General features: G+C 48.2%; 1 protein-coding gene and 1 long non-coding RNA gene across 9 annotated transcripts in view; one reads left to right on the plus strand and one right to left on the minus strand.

Moving 5' to 3' along the window:
* Positions 1-3,013: 3,013 nt before the first annotated feature.
* Positions 3,014-20,667, minus strand: part of TBX5 (T-box transcription factor 5) — a 126,120-nt gene continuing 108,466 nt past the window's right edge. For all 8 annotated transcript variants that reach the window (XM_080559192.1, XM_080559193.1, XM_080559189.1 and 5 more), the window contains 2 exons: positions 12,045-12,271; positions 3,014-4,072 (listed from right to left, as the gene is read on the minus strand). In XM_080559192.1, the coding sequence (XP_080415318.1) occupies positions 3,489-4,072; positions 12,045-12,271 (811 nt within the window). In that variant the 3' untranslated portion in view covers positions 3,014-3,488. The remainder of the gene's footprint in view (positions 4,073-12,044; positions 12,272-20,667) is intronic.
* Positions 4,873-7,439, plus strand: LOC308179279. Its single transcript, XR_013940318.1, has 3 exons — positions 4,873-5,097; positions 5,620-5,701; positions 6,034-7,439. It is a non-coding gene; the product is annotated as an uncharacterized lncRNA (long non-coding RNA).

Here is a 20,667-nt window from a genome sequence, read left to right on the forward strand (position 1 = left end):
CACATGATTTTCCCCATTTTTCTTTATTATTATTATTGTCATCATCCTCTGTTGAGGAATAAGTCCCTAAGAAGACAAATGAGGGAACTCACTTCAGGCTCTTTATATATAAAACCACAACCAAAGGGAACAAACACCCCTCTCCTTGCCAGTTCCCCATATTGTTAGGTCCCTGCATTCAGCTGGTGAGCTGGGAAGATGCACAAGCTATTTCTCCAGGCTCCGCACAGAGAAGGCCTGGTCACAACCAGGCTGGGACTCACCATGGGCCTCTGGAAGAGTCACAGCGGGCTACACCGTGTCCTCCTACCCATCCTGTCTTTGTCCCCGGTGTGGCGGGCCCACCCTGCTCCCACTGATCCCCTCCTTGCTCTCCAAACCACGGTGCACCCCAAGGCTGCTCAGGACCTACCCCAATATTTGGCAGCCAAAATCCAGCCATCAGATCCCATTGCGGCACTGCAGAACCCACCGAAGAGCCCTGGCATTTCCCCGCAGAGCTAAAATAATAATGCAAGGAGCTCAGAGGAAATTAGTCAAGTTGAAGGCTTGAGGCTTTTACTTCTGAAGCTTGAGAAATAGTTTACCATGTGGACTTAGTTTCCCTAATGCTCTTTGAGATGCATGGCACACATTTCTGGTAAGACCTCTTTACTTATGGAATAACCACTGGCCATTTAATTACATGTAAATTACCATATAGTGATAAGATGATTACATGATTAGCAGTGGGATAATGAAGCCTGGAAAGTACAATGTAATTGACAGCTAAATACAGTGTAATTTTTTATTCCTTAACTTGAAACACAATTTACCCCATCATTAATCTTGGGTAACTGCATATTCCGGGGGAACAGCATGTGATTTACTGAGCAATGTGACATCCGAGTCCTTCCCCGGGGGTGGCCCCATGAAGACAGGCAGCTTTGTGTGCAACTCCACATCCCGGCCGTGCCCACAGAGGGCATACACGATACTCGGGTCTCCTGCCAGCAGGCACAACCGGTACCCCCGTGAGACTCCTGTGGGACTCCCGTGGGTGCACTGAGGTCAGTAACAGGATACCATCCCCAGGTCCCAGGTGGGAGCATCATCAGGTAAGGGGAGCTTCAAAACCTGTTCACTTTCATGTTAGGACATGAACATTCCCAGCACCTGATCATGCTGCTCACTGGGGCAGCCAGGGCCACGTGGAGGACACCTTCAAGCTGGACCTCCTGGATGCAGCCTATTTCAGTCCAATCTCTTTCTCTGGCACTGTTTTTCCATCTTCTTCCCATTCACAAAGCGTGCAGCATCCTGCCCTCCCTCGCTGGAGCTGGGGCACAGTCCCACAGCTCCCCTGGGCCAGACGTCCCCACAGACTCCATCCAGGTGGGAAGAGGGGGCAGCTCCACCTCCACCAGCTCCTCCTGGTGCCATCCCTGCACCCACCTGGGTTTTCAGGGTTGCTCCTAAATCTACCTTGGTGGGAAAGGGACCCTGAGAACTTCTTTTGCCCAGAGAAATTGTGGATGCCCACCCCTGGAGGTGCTCAAGACCAAGCTTTGAGCACCCTGGTCTAGTGGGATGCATCCCTACTGATGGCAGGGGGTTGGAAGTGGGTGGTTTATAAGGCCACTTCCAACACAAGCAACTCTATGATAAACCTTAGAGTTGGCAAGGGAAGGTGGTTTGTGTGGGAAGGACCTAGGTAGAGAAGAAACATGCAGCTCAGGATGCAGCAAGCTCAGCCCATCACTGCCTAAAAGCCTTCCCCACCAGGATGGTGTTTATTTAACCGTAAATAAATAAAAAAAACAAACTTCCAGGCATCGAGCAGAAAGAAGAGAAAAAAAGGGGAAAAAATGGTGGGCAGGTCCCTTGCACTTTGTAGCATGTGGTATTTATTAGATATAAATTGGCACACAAGAATAGGAAAGCATAGCTAGGTAGGGATTTTTTTCTGAGCTACATGGTTTGGGTATCTGTCTGCGGTCCCTCCCGCACACATACCGGCATTCCCACTCATTCACACCCACATTCTCCTCTGCTGACACACAGGTATACCTCTTCTGTTCATTAGAATTGCTTTTAATTAAAAATATATGTAAATTATATAGAGAGTGTGGGCACAGCTTGGAGAAAAAAAAATGAAGAAAACAAAGTTCAGTTTCAATAAACCATGAGTCCCTCTGAATCAGCTGCTTTGCTGGCTTCGTGACACATTAGGACTTACTCAAACTCCCATGTATAAATAAATAGTACCAGTAAATTTTACACCTGAAGAGTCCTTGCAGTAGGCATTTTTACTTACAAGCATTCACTTTTTCCTTTCTTCTTGCTTCCCCCACTCCCAGCCTCCCATGATCATTTTCTGCTCCATTCAAACACATTTACTAAATGTCTCAGCATACCCAGACAGGTATCCCTTTCTCTTTATTTATTTTTATTTTTATTTGTAGAGGGGAAGAAAAAGAATGACCGACAAACTGAAAGTTGAGGATTGCAAGCAATTGCCACCATCATTCCTACTGATTTTCCTTTTGCTCCCTGCATCCTCTCCCTCTCTCCTCCCCTTTGCAGCTGGCTCACAGCCTCACTTTCCACGTGCCGGCAAAAAATTCGGCAGCAGACGAATTTGTGGAGGTTTTCAAGTTAGAAAGATACTCCACATTTCTGACAGAGATAGCTGATGGACGGAAAAGACCAGGAGGTGGGAAGGAATGAGGAAGGAGAGAAATGGGAGTGGGCCAGGGGTTGAGGTTCCTAGGCTGGTTCCCACAGAGATGCGTTTTGGGGGACATGTGGCAATTTTAAGGAAATAGCAGTGAGCGATTTCACTTGTGGTACAACACCTGGGTGAGGTAGGTACCTGATTTTTCTTATTTGTGGGTTCAGAATACCTCTTTTCTGTTGAAAAGCAACAACGATAACACTAACGAAAAACAATAAAAACACCACTCCAAGCTCCACCCTTGGTAAAAAGGGCCCGTGTCTTTTTTTCTTGAGAAAATTGAAAGAAAAATATATATATATTATTATTTATTATATAACATTGTCAACATCAACACCACAAAAAAAAAAAAAAGTAACATCCTAGTTGTTTTCATTCAAGCACTCTGGCCGTGTTGAGAAAGGCAGCAGGAGTCTCGTGTCCATTTGAGAACAAAAAGAGCAGGGGCTGGGGAGGGGCGATGGGGAGGGGGCTCGCTGTGGCAGCAACACAAGTCGGGTGGGGGGCACGGCGGGGGGCAGCCTGCCGATCTGTTGGTTTTTCACTTATGAACCAAAAGAAAAAAAGGGGGCAAGTCACGCCGAGGCCGATGACTGCTTCATCCGTGGTGTCAATCAGCATCCGTCCCTCTCGAGTGCTAACGGTGAACATTCACTTCAAGGAGTCTTGCAAAACGCTCTTGTTTGTATTACCAACGGGGTGTTTTTTTCCTTTTTTATTTCTTTTTCCTCCATTTGTTGCCGTGGCTGATGCTGTGGCCTCGGCTGCCTGGTTAGCTGTTCTCGCTCCACTCTGGCACCATGCCCACGCCGTGCACCGAGTGGTACTGGTGGGGCGAGAGGGTTCGAGGCACGCCGTGGGAATAGAGGAACTCTGCGGGCTGGAGGCTGCTGGGGGGGGACTGGATGCCCGTTTGGGGTCCACACTGCCGGACAATGGGTTGGTGAGAAACCGAGGTCTGGTGCTGGAACATGCTGTGGGTGTCTCCTATCTGGGGGGAGGTATGGTTGGCCACGCTGCCGAGCCGGGGCATCAGCGGCCCCGAGGTGAAGTGGGCAGAGAAATGCTGGTAGGGTAACCTGTCCATCGGCTGCATGGCAGACACTGTGCAACTGCTGTAGGAGGGCACGCTGGGCCACGTGTTACAGCTGATGTCTTCCAGGCTGGGCACGGGGTCCGTGGGGGGAGCGGAGCTGGCGTACATGCACGCTTGGCGCTGGGCTGATTCAGTCCTGTATGAAGTGTTCAGTCCCTGCTGCTGGGGGTAACTGGACCTGTAGAAGGGATCCTCTTCCGCCGGAGAAGTCTCCATGTAGGGCTTCTTGTAGGGATGCTCGGTGGTGGAACATTCCTCATCTGTTGGGAGAGAAAACTCCTGGTAGCCAACACCAACACCGTGCCCTGCAGCCCGGCAGGATTATCCTCCTCCTGCCAGGGGCACAGCCTGCACGCAGCAGGTCCGGAGATGTCCCCCGGCTGTGTCACAGCCCTTCCTTGGGATCGGTCTGAACGGGTCCCACTAAAGCTGACCGCTGTTTTTGTCCCTGGACTGGGGAAGGAGGGGGTTAGCTGGGAGCTCTGCAAGCAAAAGCAACGCTGTAAGATGCCAACGGGACCTTGAGACTTAGCTTTTTTGGTGATACCCCCCACTCAAGCCACCACATCACCAAATTTATCGTCTCCTTTTGCTGCCAGCACTTTGGCCGGAGCAGCACCTCCTGCCTGCAGACACAATACCCTAGCAGAGGTCCCCACACCCAGAGCCTCTGAACTGATGCTGTTAATTAAAAAGCTTTAACAATGATACATTATTTTTTTTGTGATAAGTGACAGAAAAATAGAGATCACAATAAAAATCCCACCGGGAGGGCACCAGCTACGGCAGAGTTGAGGCAATCAAGATTTGGAGTTTTACAGCCTTCAGCTGTGCCAAGGGGCACATAAATCCATGCAGAGCTACGTGCTGTGGCCAAGCAGAAAGAAAAAGAAAAGTGAATTTCCCGTCTCAAAACAACAAGGCGCAGCTTGCAGAGCCCTTTGTTTCCCACAACAAACCCGTGCCAACCGAGGGAAGGAGATAAACAATTTAGGTGAAATCTCTTGGGGGCAGCAAAATGAATAATTGAATGTGTGCTTATTTATTCATTTGCAGGGTCATCAAATGAAATCCAGCTCTGCTGGGATGGATGGCAAAGTGCCCGGGGACAAGCAGTTCACCAAGAGATTTTAAGGACAGCGAGGCAGGCGAAGGCGAGCTTGTTCTGACCCAGATTAACTTTGCTGCTGCTGCTTCAAGAGCAAGATTCCTGGTGCAGGCAGAAAAACATCCCACTTCGACTACAGCCTCTCGGGACAGAAAGCTCTGAACCCTTTCAGCAAGGGTAAAATGGGAAAGAATACTGCAAGGAATAGCCCTCTTCAAATTTCCTCAACTAGCATGATTTCGAGCATGATTTGAGCTGCCTTTTCTTTTTCTTTTCTTCTTTTTTTCTTTTTTCTTTTTTTTTTTTACCCCCAAAATACAAAAGAAACAAACAGCTCCATAAAAAGGAGGACAAAAGCATCTGCCCCCACCAGAAGGCACTTGCACAAACTCCCGTGGTTTTGCTCTACGTCTCAGCTTCAGGAGGTGCAGACTGGCACTGTTTGTTTCTGGCAAACTTGCACGTACCCTTGTTGCTGTAAACAGCCATGTGTTTCTCCAAGCTGCACCCTCTCTGCTTGTAAAATAACCCATTACTCCCACTCAGGTGCCTACCAAGGGCAGCCACTACAGCTGGGCACCAGCAGGACAGGAGAACCAAACATTGCAATAGCATCTTTAACGCAGCTGAAATGGTGAGCAGAGCAAAAGCATATCACTGCCCTTACTGCTGATCAGGTTTGTTTTTATTTTTTTATAGGGAAAATGATGAAGTTCCCTGAAGGATGAAAGCTGGAAGCACTGTCTTCAGCTCCCTGCTGAGCACGGGTCTATCGCAGGAGGTACGTATGGCTGGAGTAGCTCTAGCTTTTACAGACAGCCTAAAAGTTTTGGATCCCTAACCCAACACTGAGTAATAAGAGCACTAGGGTGGAAAAACAATATCTTGTAAAATGAAGCATTGTTCTGCTAATAAAGTTTTCAGCATTAAACCGCATTACTCTGCTGGCATTGGAAGTCACTGGCTTGGGGTTTGACTGTTTATTTTATTTTTTAATATATACAACACAAAACAGTCGAACCCTGTTTTTCCATTGTGCAAAAGTGTGCCTGACTTACAACCTGAGGTTGCTGATTTTTCCATTTAGCCCAGACATTTTTCTCCCTGCCACAGCACAGCCAGGCAGAGCCACAGAGCCACGGATCTGCTTCCAGAGCACACCGCAGGTGAAGAGAGAAAAATAAAAACAACCAGCACGTCGGTGGAAACCTTATGGGTGCCCCCTCTTCTTCCCTAAGCTCTACCAATTGCTCTGCTGGCCTTTCTAGACCCATTCTCTCTGATGTTGAGCGTGGAAAGGGCACTGTCACTCCAGGTCTTAAGGTGTTTAAGGGCAGCATGCACGTCTCCAAAGGGGATGCTAACAAAGGACCACAGCCTATCCTAACCCTAACACTTCTTGCCCGCCCTCTGGCCCCTCCTCCTGGTGTTTTTCCCACCTGTGTAACCTCAAAGTGCTCAAGAGAAGAGAATGGTCCATCCTGAAGATGGAATGATGCAGAGCAGAGATCCTCAGCTGATGGCTCTGCACCGGTACATGGTCTCTACTCTGACCTGCCATTACCCCACCACCGCTCAAAGAGGAAATCAGAGCCAGTACCAAGCAGGTGAAGGTCATCCCCACAGATCTGGGGGCAGGCAGGAGACTTCTTCAAGTAAGAGCGTGGCAAAAAGTGGAACAAGCCAAAGAAAGCTCTCCTGCAATGCTGGAAGGAGGTATTCCCATTCCATTCTTATTTAGAGTCATCCCCACCTGCTCTGGAGCCTGGGCACTGTATCCCAAGGCTACATCCTCTTTCCGAAGGTCCTCTCACCTCCTCAGCATCAACAGGACATAGCAGAGAAGTATCCACTTTGCCCTGGTTTCTTTCTTGATCCTGGCTCCTTAACAGCCTTCCATTGTCCTTCCCCTGGTAGCAAAGCCCCAGGGGGATCTGTGCACCTTTGGGAGACGCTGGAGGTCCTGCAAGATGCTGCCCATCCTCACTGCTATTCTTGGAAGCCGAGAGGGGCAATCAGCTCCTGCGACTAGCCCCTCGATACTGCACAAACCTCAAAAAGCAAAGGGCTCTGCCAAGCAGGGGGAAGCTGCCAGCACCCGGGAGAAGCTGCTCCGAAGTGGGTCCAAGGAAAACGGAGCCTGCAGAACGGGGTGGAAACTGGCTCCCATGCAAGGAATTTGATGATCTATCGAATGAAGGAGCTTGAGCGAGAGCGTAAGCAGTTCCAAGGTTTCCGGTATTTACTACTTCCAGCTGGGTTGTAAATACCACACAAATGGCTTTTTAAATGGAATTTTCCCAATACCAAGATTAGGGCCATCCAGGATGAAATGCAAACATGCAAAATCTCTGGACTTCAGGGTGTCCAGGGCCCACCTCTTCCCTTGGTGTAAATCAGGGGAGCTCTTTTCCAATTCATGACAATCAGCTCCCTGGGATGGAAGACAATGCAGAACGGGACACGATTGTTTGAGCTTTTAACGCTCACCCACATTTCCAGGACATTACAGTAGGTTCATCCCAACTTTGTTAGGGAGACACAATGGATGATTGTCATTAACGCTGTTGTTTTGCCCAGTCTGGTTTCTCATATGAATCTAGCATGAGCATGAATAGCTAATCACAATGTGCAAAGCTGACAAGGGTTGTCAAAGAAGAAAAGAAAAAGATGGATTTAACCAAAATGTGCATCTTTAAAGGGCAAGCAGGACACATGTCCTAGGACATGAAACCTATGACAGGTTGTGGCTATGCTAGTTGTTCTAGCAGTCACAAGGTTTGCAATGGCTGTGATGCATTGCAGGGGAGCAGAGGGGCAGAAAAACCCAACACCAAAACCTGGAGCCACTTCCAGGGGCAGCAAATGGCTGCACTGCCTGCAAAGGCACAGAAAGCATCTCCTGATGAGACAGTGGGGTGTCTACATGAAGCTACTGAAACAACAGCCCCACCAGCAGGGCTGGACACACACCAACCCCCTGAATATCTCCCCACCATGCAGGCATGTTACTCCTCATCCTCAGTGCCCGAGCAGCCCCCTTGCTCCCGGCTGCATCTACCCAAGCTGCGGACACCTCTGGCCACAGTGTAGCTCAAGGCTTGGCAAACTCATTGCATCTCCTAAACCGTTGGCAGGACGAGCAGCGCATCCTCCAAGTAGACCTCCCAGACCTGACTCATGTTCAGCCCTGGTCCTGGAGCTTCCTCAAGTGACAGAAAAGCTGGGCAGGAAGAAATCAGCTTGGTAAATGAAGAGGTCAGTCCTCCCTAACAGCGCCTGTTTTGGAGAAGGGGGAAAGGCATTGCTGCATCTCCACCAACCTCAGCAGAGCAGGAAGAGGATGAAAGATATATTCTTCCCCATGGGCAGGGTCACGTCCAAGCTAAGAGGCTGAAGGATACAGTCCTCACTGGCTGAAGCCGGTGGATTCTGCCACATCCCTCTTCTCCCTCAGAGTGCCAACATGACAACTTTTATAACCTCCCCGGGGAAAGGCTGTTCCAGTTGCCTCCTGTTCAGCATCGCAAGCATCCCAGAAATCTGCCAAGTGGTTGAGATTGTGTAAGGCCGGGAGGGAGCAGGGGTTTAAAGGGATGACTTTTCAGTTCACAGGAAGTCTGAGGGGAGAGGATAGCACAAGGGAAAACAAGCCCCGATGCCCTAATTGGGATGTGGGGCTAAAATCAAAGACAGAAAGCCAGCTGCCTGCTGGAAAGTCCTTTTGGGCTCCTCCAAGCACAGCAGTGAGAGAAGGATAAGTGGAGAACTAGAGAAAGAGTGAAGCTTTAACAGATCTTTGTTGCAGCCTAAAAATCCACATCAAGAGTTGAGGCCACTCCTTAGTAGGACAGAGTTTTGGAGTTTATACATCCACCCAAGTCCAGCCTGAGTGAAATGCCATAAGCGATCTCAGTGTGGAGCTAGGACACAAGGCAGGACAATTCCTGCCTCAAGGACTGCATTTAGCATGTCCAGAAAGTGCCTGGAGCAGCAGCCTCGTCATGCCATGCTGGGGTCATTCCCAATGCTGTGACCCCAGGTTCCCAGCCAGGCACCAGAAATTGCCAGAGCTGTGGCTCTGGGATGTGTCCTTCCTTCCTCGCCTAGAGGAGGATCAGCTCCCTGAGACAGAGGAGCCTTCGGAGATAACATCCCCTCACAGCCCTGCTGCTCTCCCCTAATGTAGCTCCGTATCAGATCCCCAGAGCGAATCCATCTTGACTTGACAGCTAAGAACAACACTGTCAAACACGGAACTAAATCTTGGTCCTCAGTCACCAAGAAAGTAGAAGTCAAACGAGGTTCTTTTTAGCTGCTCCAATACAGATCTATTCTTAACCAAGCCTAAACGAAGACTTGCCCTCCTGATTAAAAGGGCTCCAGAGAAACATCACGAGATGTCAAAGCTGGAAGGAGCAGTATTCGAGAGACTATCTTGGAAAACAGGGGTGGTGTTTGTTTCAGAAGATACAGACACCAGCTGGTCTCGAACCCAGGCGAACTGCCCTCTGCCCCTGCAAGCACTTACCCATAACCACAGCCTTGTGGAGGGGAAATAATCTGCTGGAGACAAATCCTAAACTGACTGAAGAGGAGCCAATGTTTGGGAAGTCAATGATCCAATGAAATCAATAAAATTCCCAGTCCAGAAAATAGACAGAGGTACGTTAGAACTCAACATGCTGCTACATTTTTTTCTGAGATCGTAAGGCTTGTTAAAAATTGTGCAGAAAGATTAAAGCAGGAAAGCGGGAGAGGTGTGAGGAAGAGCTTAATATTTCACTGGAAAAGGGGAGGCTGGAAGAGGAAGATAAAGAGAAATATTATAGGTAGGATTATTTTCCCTCATTTAGTAAAGACTCTTGCTCAGCACTAGAAGAAAGTGCCACGCACAGCCTGAGTCCGAGACGAAACCTTGGATCACGTTCTGATTTATCTGAACAGAATTGCTCATCTCTAGTTACTTTTTTTTTTTTTTTAATTAATTTCACTTCGCAAAGAGCTGCTTGGCAGCTTACGTTGGCTCTCTGTTTCCCATTAACTTTGTGTTTCTTTCCTTTAAGCCCTGGTGGCTGTTTTCGATTTGCTTGGATGCGTGGGGAGGGGAAAAAGCACAGCGAGGAGAGCCGGGGCTCGGGCTCCTGAGACAGCAGCCTCGCGGAAGAAGCCGGTGGTATCGGACAGGACGCTGCTTCTCTTTGATTAAAGCATTTGGCGGCTTTGATAAAAGGCCCTTAACTGCTTGTGCCACTCAAGCCATCGGTGAGATAATGAGGGGCCATCAGCCCTACAGACAAGGACATGCTCCGCCGGTCTCCTGCACTTTGGCAAGGGCCACGCAGGCCAGAAAAGGGCCAGGGAGCTTATTACGGGGCAGATAGTCGTCTCTTTTGTGACAATAAGAGGAAGTGAGATAATTGGGGGATTGAGGGAAACCACCCATGGAGACACCACTTAGCGGGAATCCCAAAACTGGAAGGAAACCTCTGCTGAGTCCTTATCGCTTTACAACGCGGAGGCGAATGATGGATTGCCCCGCGGTGCGGGGACACGCAGCAGTCGGAGGTTGTCCAAAAGGGCTGCTGCCATTTGGGCAGCTCGTTTGGGTTAGTTTTTGTCAAGGGGAAGAGGAACCGTGAAAGCTCAGCTCCCAGGGCAAAGGAGCACTGAGGCGGGAGCTCAGGCTAAGGGACACCAAGGGTAAACGTGACCTCCTGCCCCATCACCACCACAGATGGGGTTTTGTGTCCCAGCATCTTGCATCCATAGCTCTGCACCAGTATGGGGGGAGCAAGGGTGACTCGGCTCACCTCTGACCTTAGGGGACACCCTGGGAGGCCACTGCTACTCCTTATTCCCCACCTGACAGCTAGCCCAAGCATAGCATCGCCATTTCCCACCGCAGCTTTGACGCAGGTTTTATGAGCACAAGGATGCAGTACTCAGAAAATTACGCCTCCATTTTCCACCATTTGCTTTTTACACCAGGAAAATATTATAATTCCTCAACGTTTTGCATTTATACACGTACACACACACCCACAACTGATGCTACAACACCCAGAGGGTTCCCCAAAGATGTGAGAGACCCCAATTTCCACTGCCCTGCTGCCCCATCTGCCAGCACTTCCCAGCATCCGCTACGTTTGCCCTGAGCCTGCTCTGCACGTCCCAGTGCCCCTGGGGTTATGCTGCTAAAAATAATGACGTGTCTGATAGGACCATGCAGGGAAGCAGGAAGGGATCTGCTGTAGGAAGAGGCTACCAGGCTGGAGCAGTTCTTGGTGCATTTGCCACGGTGCAAGCTGTCTCCTCTTGGCTTTTCCTGTGCTAAATAGTGGAGGAAAGGGAAAAGGGGCAGGCAGCAATGATCTCATGCCCACCCTATAGCACTCTACCCTGGATATTCCCTATTCTTCTGAGGGTCTGGGCTTGATCTGAGGATTTTGCTACCTCAGCCCTGCAGCTGGGCACTCCCATGGCTTTGGGAGAGGAAGGGAGAACCTGCCAAGTGCTTCTCCTGCCCAAGAACAATTACCCCCTTGCTACCCCGGGTCCTTCACGCCAGGACGAGCTCAGCAGTCAGCGTAAAGCACTCACAGTTGGATCCCTCAAGCTCTGTCAAAGCAGGTCAGTCACACCAGAGGGGAATGAACATGGATATCATGGTTTTCAATCCCATGCCCCGCTCATTAGACCGGGCATTTAAGTGGAAATGCTTTCTGCATATGGGCAAATATCTCCCAACCATGAGACTCTCAGTCCAAAACTGTGCAAAATCCAAGCTGTCAAGGTATCTACACTCAGAGATTAACCCCGTCTGAGGGACTATGGAGCCAGATAAGCCAGCTTTATCTCCTGCCCCAGCTATCTAGCTGAATGTGGATTCAACGGGGGTGGAAGGTACGGCCACCGCTCCAAACAGCTCGCTCCCAGCCCAGCAGCAGGGAAGGGGATTTAGGCTCACACTGGTGAGATGAGTTCCCCAGCCCAGCTCGGCGGATTGCCTTCACCCCTTGTGCATCTTCAAGTCTAACAGCAAGGGGAGCACCACAGAATAATGCTGATGGTCATGCTAGGAAGGGGGGGAAGTTGCAAAGCGAGAGCATCTGGGCTCTGACCTTTTCTCTTGGTGCAGTGGTAGATCTGGCTGTGCTCCTGGGAGATCGGGTAGGGGTTGGCGGGCGGCAGCAGGTCCTGGGAGGTGCTCGACACCCCGTTCTCGCACTGGTACTGGGAGCCCAGGTTGGAGGAGGCGGAAAGGACCCTGGTCTCACCACTGAAGGGGCTGTGATTCGAGGACACTTTCTGTCTCACCGTGCTCCTGGGAACAACCGGGTACTCCTTACTGAAAGCAAACAAACAAACAAAAAATACAAAGCAGAAAAGTAATCAATTAATAAATAGATCAGTGAATTAATAAATGAAGGCAGTACATTAGTGTCATGGTGTCTGAAGAGTCTTTCAGGGAAATAGAGACGTCCCTCCCAGGAGACTGCAGCCCCGTCATGCTTTATCGCTGCAGCACTCTCCCCTTTCGCTTTCCGTTTTGTATCTTCCCTGTTACGTTCTTGCCTCTTCCACCACTGCTGCTGTTTGACACACACACATAAAATAGATACACGTACTCTTAGCAAAAGACACAAGATTAATACATGAATATTATAACAGCATTTATAAATTACATACTATTTATATTGTGTATGGGAGCAAGCGTGTAAATAAAAACCTCATCTCTGCCAAGTTGCTTACAGGGAACCAAGCTGACTTGTGGATGGATTAAATATTTAGATCTACTTTTCCCCCTTTTGGTTATCATCCCCATTCCTTTTCCCCAGGCTCCTCCAGCCTGATTCTCCTGAACAGGGGATCTCTGGGCCAGAGAACAAGCTCCCTTCCAGAGCACTCAGGGAGAAGAAATAAATAAGTCATCGAGACCTAATGCACGCCAGAGCCATGTGCATGAATGGAGACGAGCTGGAAGGACAAGCACTGATAGAAAGTCTGGTTTGTTCCCTTGTTTTGAAATTTGGTTTGGAGCAGGGATGCTTTGCCAGCCCTGGCTACAAACCCCTCTCCTACAAGACCCTGCAGTTCTGGAGACATTTCTCCAAGCACATCAGTTGCTGGACAAGGTTGTTCCTGCTTTGTAGGACTGAGAAGTGAACAGGGGGTCTCAGAGACCTCAGGGGAGGTACTAAACTCCCTCTGGTCTTCTTGCAAGACAGCCTGGCACTCATCGAACCCAAGGACTGCTGAAATGCCTAAAGAGCAGGTTGCACGGCAGCACCCTGTGAATTGCCACCAGGCTCAGAGCAGCCAGAACCAGAGCCCAGGTTACAACACAAGCTCTCCTCTTTGAAGCTGCAGCCTTTGGACCAAAGAGGCTTTGGGGTACCATATTCACCTGCCCAAGGCTGCTCTGCTGGAATGAGGACAGATCCTTAAATCCACCTTGAGCAGGCTCACTTGGCCACCTACATGTAGAGGAGAAGCCCCAATTCTCCTTCTAGGCCCCTTAGAGAGGACCTATCGCTGTAGAAACTCAGAATTTATTTACAAAATTTAACAATACCAATTATATAAACCTACTCACAGTAGGGAGCTTTCATCCAAACCACTGCTGCGGTGACTGCCAGAAATATTAGCAACCGAGTTGTTACGGAGGGGAAACTCACCCAGGAGCTCAAAACCAAATGAATGCGTCTCTCATTGTGCCACAAAAGCTTTCCAAACCCCGGGCACTGGTGGCTTGCCAAGCAGAGCCTACTCAAAATGGGGGGTCTCTTCCCCTGGAAGCCCAGCAGCTCCTCCCTGCAGGAGCAGGGCTTTCCACCCACTTGGGCTGGCTGACCAGAAAGCTTTTTTGTCCAGAAGTTCAGGCTGTGCACAATGAATAAAAGAGATGGACTGGGAGGAATGTGGGAGGAAGCAGAGACTTGTCCTTCTCATACACAAGCCAGCAACAGATGCCAGGGGACGCAGTGGGCTTCAGGAGACCTCTCCATCAGTGGACAGCCAGCACTAGTGTTTCCATCCCAAAAGCTCCTGCTGGAAGGTGCAGGAAGGTTGAGAACTATGGCCTTCAGACCTCCCAAGTGATCTCCAAATCTGCTAGGTGCTAGGAGGTCTCCCAGCCCTACCAGATCACGGTTTTCAGCTGTCTGCTCCAACCATGCTCCACTTTCAAGCAAGGATATTCATGGAGATGATACTCCAAAGCTGCATCCTCACCACATTTCTCTTACGAGGAGACAAGCTGCCAAAAGGTGACACACACCCCTCCCAAAAATGGCATAGCCTTGTTTATTTACTTTTTTTTTTTTTTAAAAAAAAAAAAACAGTGTGTTGCCTACAAGCTGCCATGGAGGAGGAGGGGGACACACCATGGCCTGATGTCACACCTTGTTTTCTGTGGCTCTTTTGGAGGATGCCAAAGTAACTGCAGTCATAGTTTCTCACTGCTTCAGTGCTGGGAGAATTGGATGTCCCCTTTGGACAGAGCCATCCTCTCCCCTTTTGCAAGTGGGGTTAGATCTGCATGGGCATTTCTTACAGTAAACTCTCCTGGTAGCTCACAGGGACCTCCACCGACATCAGCCCCTCGCTCTGCAGAGACATCCGAACACTGAGAACAGCCCCCATCCGGACACTGCTCACCTAAATCAACGCTTTCTGACCCAATGGAGAGCTGGGGGAAGCAGGGGAAGAAATAAAATAACGCAGTTGTTTCTCACTGATGAAAAGTATTTCTTTTCTATAATAGAGCTGTATGCCTTAAACTGCAATGTTTTTACCCTGGAGTGCCAGCACAGGTGGTGTCAGGGTCCCACACTCCTGCTGCACACTGGGAGCCAAATTTTTCCCCGACTGCATTTCCCCAGGGAAACCACAGCCCCCCGTGGCTGTCAGAAAGAGCGTGGAGCAGCCAGACCCCCGCTGGAGCCAGCACAGGTTCGAAGCACCAAGTTTCCAAGCAGCAGCTCCCAGGAGGCACCGCTAGGACTTCTCTCAGACCGAAATATTTCCATTTCAGTCAAAACATGTTGGGTGCTATTTTTGCCAAAAAATGAACTATTTGAAAGGGAGAGGAAGGAAAGTATTTTCTAACTAAATATCAAAAGTATTTTCTTCCTTTTGCTTTGTTTTTCTGTGCACAAAGGCAGTTATCTCCACATTTCTACATTTTTCTTCCTTACAGGAGCTGTGCTCTAATAAAAAGATTGCTTTGGTACCTTATAACACAACAGTCATCTTGAAACATTTATACTGTTTCCTGAGCACACAATATGGAGCGTGCACAGCTACCATTTTATATTGTCCTTTGGTCTTTAAAAATGTATCAGAGTTTTTTTTCAGTGCCTAAAATTCACTATTCCCAAAATAGCTGGTTGAAATCCTGGGCCACAGTTTAATGGAATGAAAGGTTTTGTTCACTGCTGGCACAACATGATTGTTGTGTCCAGAACAGTTGCTGTCCAAAAAAAAAAAAAATAATAATAATTGCAGAGAGGTTGGGAGGAGAGAAAAAAAAGCCTGATTTAACACTGGCAATATAGGCAGTTGTCCACACAGCACAGGACAGACTGCTGTTCCTGGGCCAGAACGCAAGTTATGGTTTCATATTTATGTGATAATGAATGATTATTTTTTTTTCTCTCATTGAAAATTACAAAATTGGAAGAAAAGGAAAAGTTGGTTGGGAAAGGATTTACAAGGAAGGAAGCTGTTTCTGGTCTATTTAAAGTCTGTGAGAGGTTAATGATGAATATATGGATACCGTAGATCGCGTACTATGATAGCAGAGGGGCGCTGGGAGGAAGGGAGAGTTGTACTGGGCAAGGTGGAAATCTGTCCCGTTTTCACATCTCGTGACATCTTCCCCAGCCAAATGACGCCTTCACCAGGACAGACTCGGGAGTTGGATGAGGTCACTTATGCCACACATTCACATCTAGCAAAGGATTCAGTGGAGGAAGTTCAAGGAGGTTTTGTAATCTCACAGCTGGAAACCTCAGTGTCCTCTGCAAACCAATAAAAACTGTGAAAAAATGAGAAGTCTTCAGAGAGCGGCATCCAGCCCATTTTCTTGCTTATCACTATGTTGTAAGAGACTAATAATTTTCAACATATTTTCATGTGCAGACTTGAAGTTTCCTAATGTACTAGCCAGTGCATAGTAAATGCAGCTGGCAGACAAAAGAAAAAAGTTTAAAAGCTCTTCAAAAATCCACAGTTTATAACTGGGAAGCTTCCATGTTGCAACACCCAGTCCCTGGTGGCCCTAAGCAAATGGTTTCAGAAGGTGCTTCTGATTTTTCCCTAACAAAGCAAATATACCAAGGCTCTCCAGAGCTGTTGTAGCTCATGGTAACAAGCCTTCAAAAGAACTATTAAATATCAGCCCTCAAGGACTATGCCAATACCTCCACGAGGGGCATGAAATGGAAGGGGATTTCCCCATGGTTGTGCTGCCCTGTTCTCACAGCATCCTTTGCAGACCCTAATCCGGGTGCTTGTCTAGATCTTATTCATGATGACAGTTGCTAATCTAAAGGCTGGTTTACGGTGTATCAAAAACCAAAACCAGCCATTCCCCTCCACTCTTTCCAAAGTGTCATGAGATTTTTAACTCCTACGGGTGCTTGCTATGGAAGGACAAACGCCTGCTGTCCTACCAGCCCTGCACTCTCCATCCGCTCAGCACCCACGGCTGCACATCCGTGGAATCACACCCTTACTCCAGATGTTCAAACATGACTCAAAGGCATTTGATTTTGTATTTCCCAGGCCACCAATTTTTGTCCTTCCTGCTGAGACTTAAGAGTGGGAAAGAAATGGAAGTCAGCCACAAAAGATATAGAGAGGAAGAGAAAAAAAACGTGACTGGAATAAATATAACACCTCCCAGGAAAAAAATAAACCAGCAAACAATTGTCAGTTGTCACTGTGCATTCATTTCAGCTTATTTCCAACATCTTGTAATAAAATCGAACCATTCTCGGGAGACTGTCTGGAGAGCTTGAGGTGGATAATCTACAGTGCGAGAGGACCTGGTGAGAAAGGGACTCCTGAGTACTTCCTTCACTCTTACCTCAAATCAAATATGAGCTCTCTGTGCATGGGGACCGCAGGCCAGCCCCACAAAAAAATAATGCCCTAGGCTGGGTGTCTAGGAAAACAATGCAAAACATCCACAGAGAAACATGGAAGGTTGTGCACAGCATGCTCCAGCAACATATCAAATGTCCTGAGCTGAACACATGGAGAGGGTTCAACTGATCTGGGTGCACATTACGAACCAGTGTTCCCATTTCTCGAATGAGCAGCGCAGCCCAAAGAAAGCACTGCAATGAACCCAAAGAGAAAATGCTACAGACCTAGAGCTACCATAGTAAGGCAAGTGAAAAGCTAGGGTCCCGCAGACAAATTCTGCTGACCACGTAAGAAGAACATGAGAGTAGATGGAGGGTGGCTGTTGGCCAGAGATGAAACCAACAAGCATTGATGCTGGGCTGAGCTGCTGCAGATTGGGTCCTGCTGGACAGAGACAGCAATGGAGGATATTGCAGCTACCCTGCATTTCTTGAGCTGACTCTCTCACTTTAAGAGTTGTGGATACCCTCCAGTGAAATCCATAGAGCCTTATTTTGGATTTCATCTGATTTACATCAGATTCTACAGAATGGTGTTCAAGTCTACAGTTTCCACTGGGGCTTTGACCAGGAAACTTTCCTCAGGGCCATTTGCCGGGGGAAAACCTCATCTCTCCAACAGATGTTACAACTCTAAGTCTCACACTGAAAACATTTCAGACAGCATTTGACTCTTGGGAGATTTCAGTGACAAAACATGGGAAATGAAAGTGGATGTAAAGATGCAATGAGAAGATGCGATGAGAGCAGGGTCATTTTGCAGTGGACTGAAACCCACTTGCATTAGGCAGAACAGGACCCGTCAGTCCAACATGATAGCAGCATGACAGGGTAGATGACACTTTTAGAGCCCAGCAACTCATCGATTTATTCTACTGGCAGCCAAAAATGCACCAGCTCCTCTGCTGTGCCAGTTCTGAATCACGGTACTGATTTTATATCCTTTGGGTCTGGCCCAGTTTCTGTTCTCAGTTACACCGGGAAATACTTGGAATAATTCCCTTGGAGCCAGGAAGATTACTGTGGATTGGTGCCAAAGGAAGCAAGCTACAGCTCGTGATCTTTGACGGAGAAAACACATACATAGCGTTGAACTATACTGCCACTTTCCTTCACTTAGCACATCGCTCTGGATCTGGCTCACTTTGGAAAGGCCCGGGATAGCCATCCAGGGAGCCAAGAGCCACCCTTTCACGTAATCGTCTTTCTACTCAAAAGCTTTCCCAATGAGGAGCTTCAATGACTAATTGCAGTAATTTGAACGAACAGTAACTAGGGCCTGAGACTTCCAGAAGCTCTTCAGCACCCATAATAACCGCTCAAGACAATGGGAGTTGCAAATGAACAGCAAAATTAGTTAAAGGGTTTAACAGAATTGCTCTTTCACATTGCTCTAGCCCCAGATGCACAAACATTTCTCCCCTGCTGTCTTTTGGCAGTTACAGATTAAAAATACATATATATAACTTGCATGCAACCCCACCCGAATCACTCAATAGCTAATAGCTACGCTTTATTAATACAGCTCCGTTGACTCTCATGCACGGGGAATTTTTTGGGCAAAGTTCTACACTGGCATCTGCAATGCAGGTCTCATCTTCCCTCTGCAAACTTCACCCTCTGTGAATTTCTGCTGCCCGTTTTGCTCTTATATTTCCAGCATCACAACTACAAAAATTTTACCTCATTTATGCCTTTCACTTGCAGCATGACCACAGGATACAGATGCAGTATAACTCACATCCCTCTCCATTCTCCTCTAACATGTCTTCCTTATTTTTTCCCCTTTTCTTTTTTTAAGAAAAAAAAAATCAAGAAAGCAACAAACTTGATCTGGAAACTTAAAAAGCATGCTGCCCCAGAGCACTCATCCTATCAATGAAACTGCTGAAGGGGTCCCGCATGCCTCAGGAAAGAGAGGGGAGGCGGGGGGAAGTGAACATGTACCAGAAGGCTGCCTTCACTGGAATTTGGGTCTCTCTGGAGCTCATGGCTCTTCATTCTGAATGAAATCATCTGCTGCTGAAAGGCTTAATAATGCTCCTCAGTGAAGTCTTCTACCTGGACAGACTTATTAACTTCTCTTCTGGGAAACCAGAGGGGAAAAAACAACGTGGAGGCCTTGCAAAGGAGATCACGGAGACGGCTGTGCTCGCACACACATCCACTAACACACAGCTCTTCCTTGGCCACAGTATGCAAAGATATGCAGAGAGAGAGGAGAGAGTCCTCAGCAAGGTGCCTGAGACCTCTCTCCTGGTGTCAAAATTCACCTTTCTTCCCTGCGTTGTCCTCCTTCCCTGCAGCTTCTGCCACTTGCCAAGGCTGGGTGCTAAACAGCCGAATCGCCCTCACCTAGGGCTGCTTCTGCTACGCTCACTGCACGAGCTGGGATGCGCAGAGGTAAATGGTGCTGGGCTCTGCAAGCTGGTGTCCTGTCGTGCCTTCTCCTCTGACAGCCCAAGGTGCAATGCAATCACCAGTACTGGCTGGGTACAACTCTTCTGCTCAGGATGGGGTCCCTCTCCTGGAATTTCAGCTATCTAAACACCAGGTGTCTGCTCTAAGGATATCATTCAGACTCTGCAGGCATACAGAAGGTTCCTCAGCCCACCCTGCACCCATCTGATAAGCTGATTTCTCACAGCAAAGCAGTCCTGCTCTCTGAAAGCACCCTTTGCACAGAGGGAGCCCAGAAACCCAGCCCAGCCTGGGGACATTGCTCCTAGGTGGCACCTTCAGTCAGTGCACACCTGATCCCACCAGGTCCATGTCCCAAGCAGCACATTAGGACCTGAAGGATTAGTGCTAGGAGCATGTCTTCACGGGGCACATGCCTCCTAAGCTGCTTTGAGGTGTGCAAGTGCTGAGGAGGGGATGTGCCTTGACCACAGCCTTTAGTTAAATGGGTTTTCCCCAAAACCAGGATGCTGTAAGCCAGCCTGCACACCCTGCAGGGCAGCACTGCCTCCCAGACTTCTCTGCTGGGGTTGGCTTCTTCTGGGTCTGCTATCAGCTTGGAAATGTCCCTCTGTGACGGTCCTACGCAGGGACTTAAGGCACAGTTAAGATTCAAGTAAAGAAAACAAAGGTGCTTTCCCCAGCATGAAAAATTCATTCCCCCCGTGGCTGTACCCCCTAATGAGATCAGTGACCTGATGAATGTCAGGTCACTGGTTTCCAGCACTAAAGGCTGTGCACTGTTTTGTAAAAGCATGTTTTTTTCCAGCTACCTTTTTTCTATAATGAAGGAACTGCTCTAAAAGTGTGTCCCACCATGTTCTCCAAGGACGTATACAGCCATCACTACCCCAAAGCCAATGGAGCAGGATCTGCCAGCCAGGGAGCGGGTTCATGGAGAAAACTTCACTACCTATGTGCACACACATATATTAAAGTGTATTTAATCATGTTTTAATATATATATATTTCTATATTAAACATAAAGGCCCAAAGGTAGGTCATACTTTTCCAATATACAAAATGCTGAACGTTTCTTCCTTATATATTTTTTTGTTTTAATATATTAATAGATTTTGTATTAATTCTGATATATAAAAATCCATGAAGGTGAGCTTATATTTGTCTA

The sequence above is a fragment of the Anser brachyrhynchus genome (assembly GCF_964034855.1).
Source record: "Anser brachyrhynchus genome assembly, chromosome: 17".
Taxonomy (NCBI): domain Eukaryota; kingdom Metazoa; phylum Chordata; class Aves; order Anseriformes; family Anatidae; genus Anser; species Anser brachyrhynchus.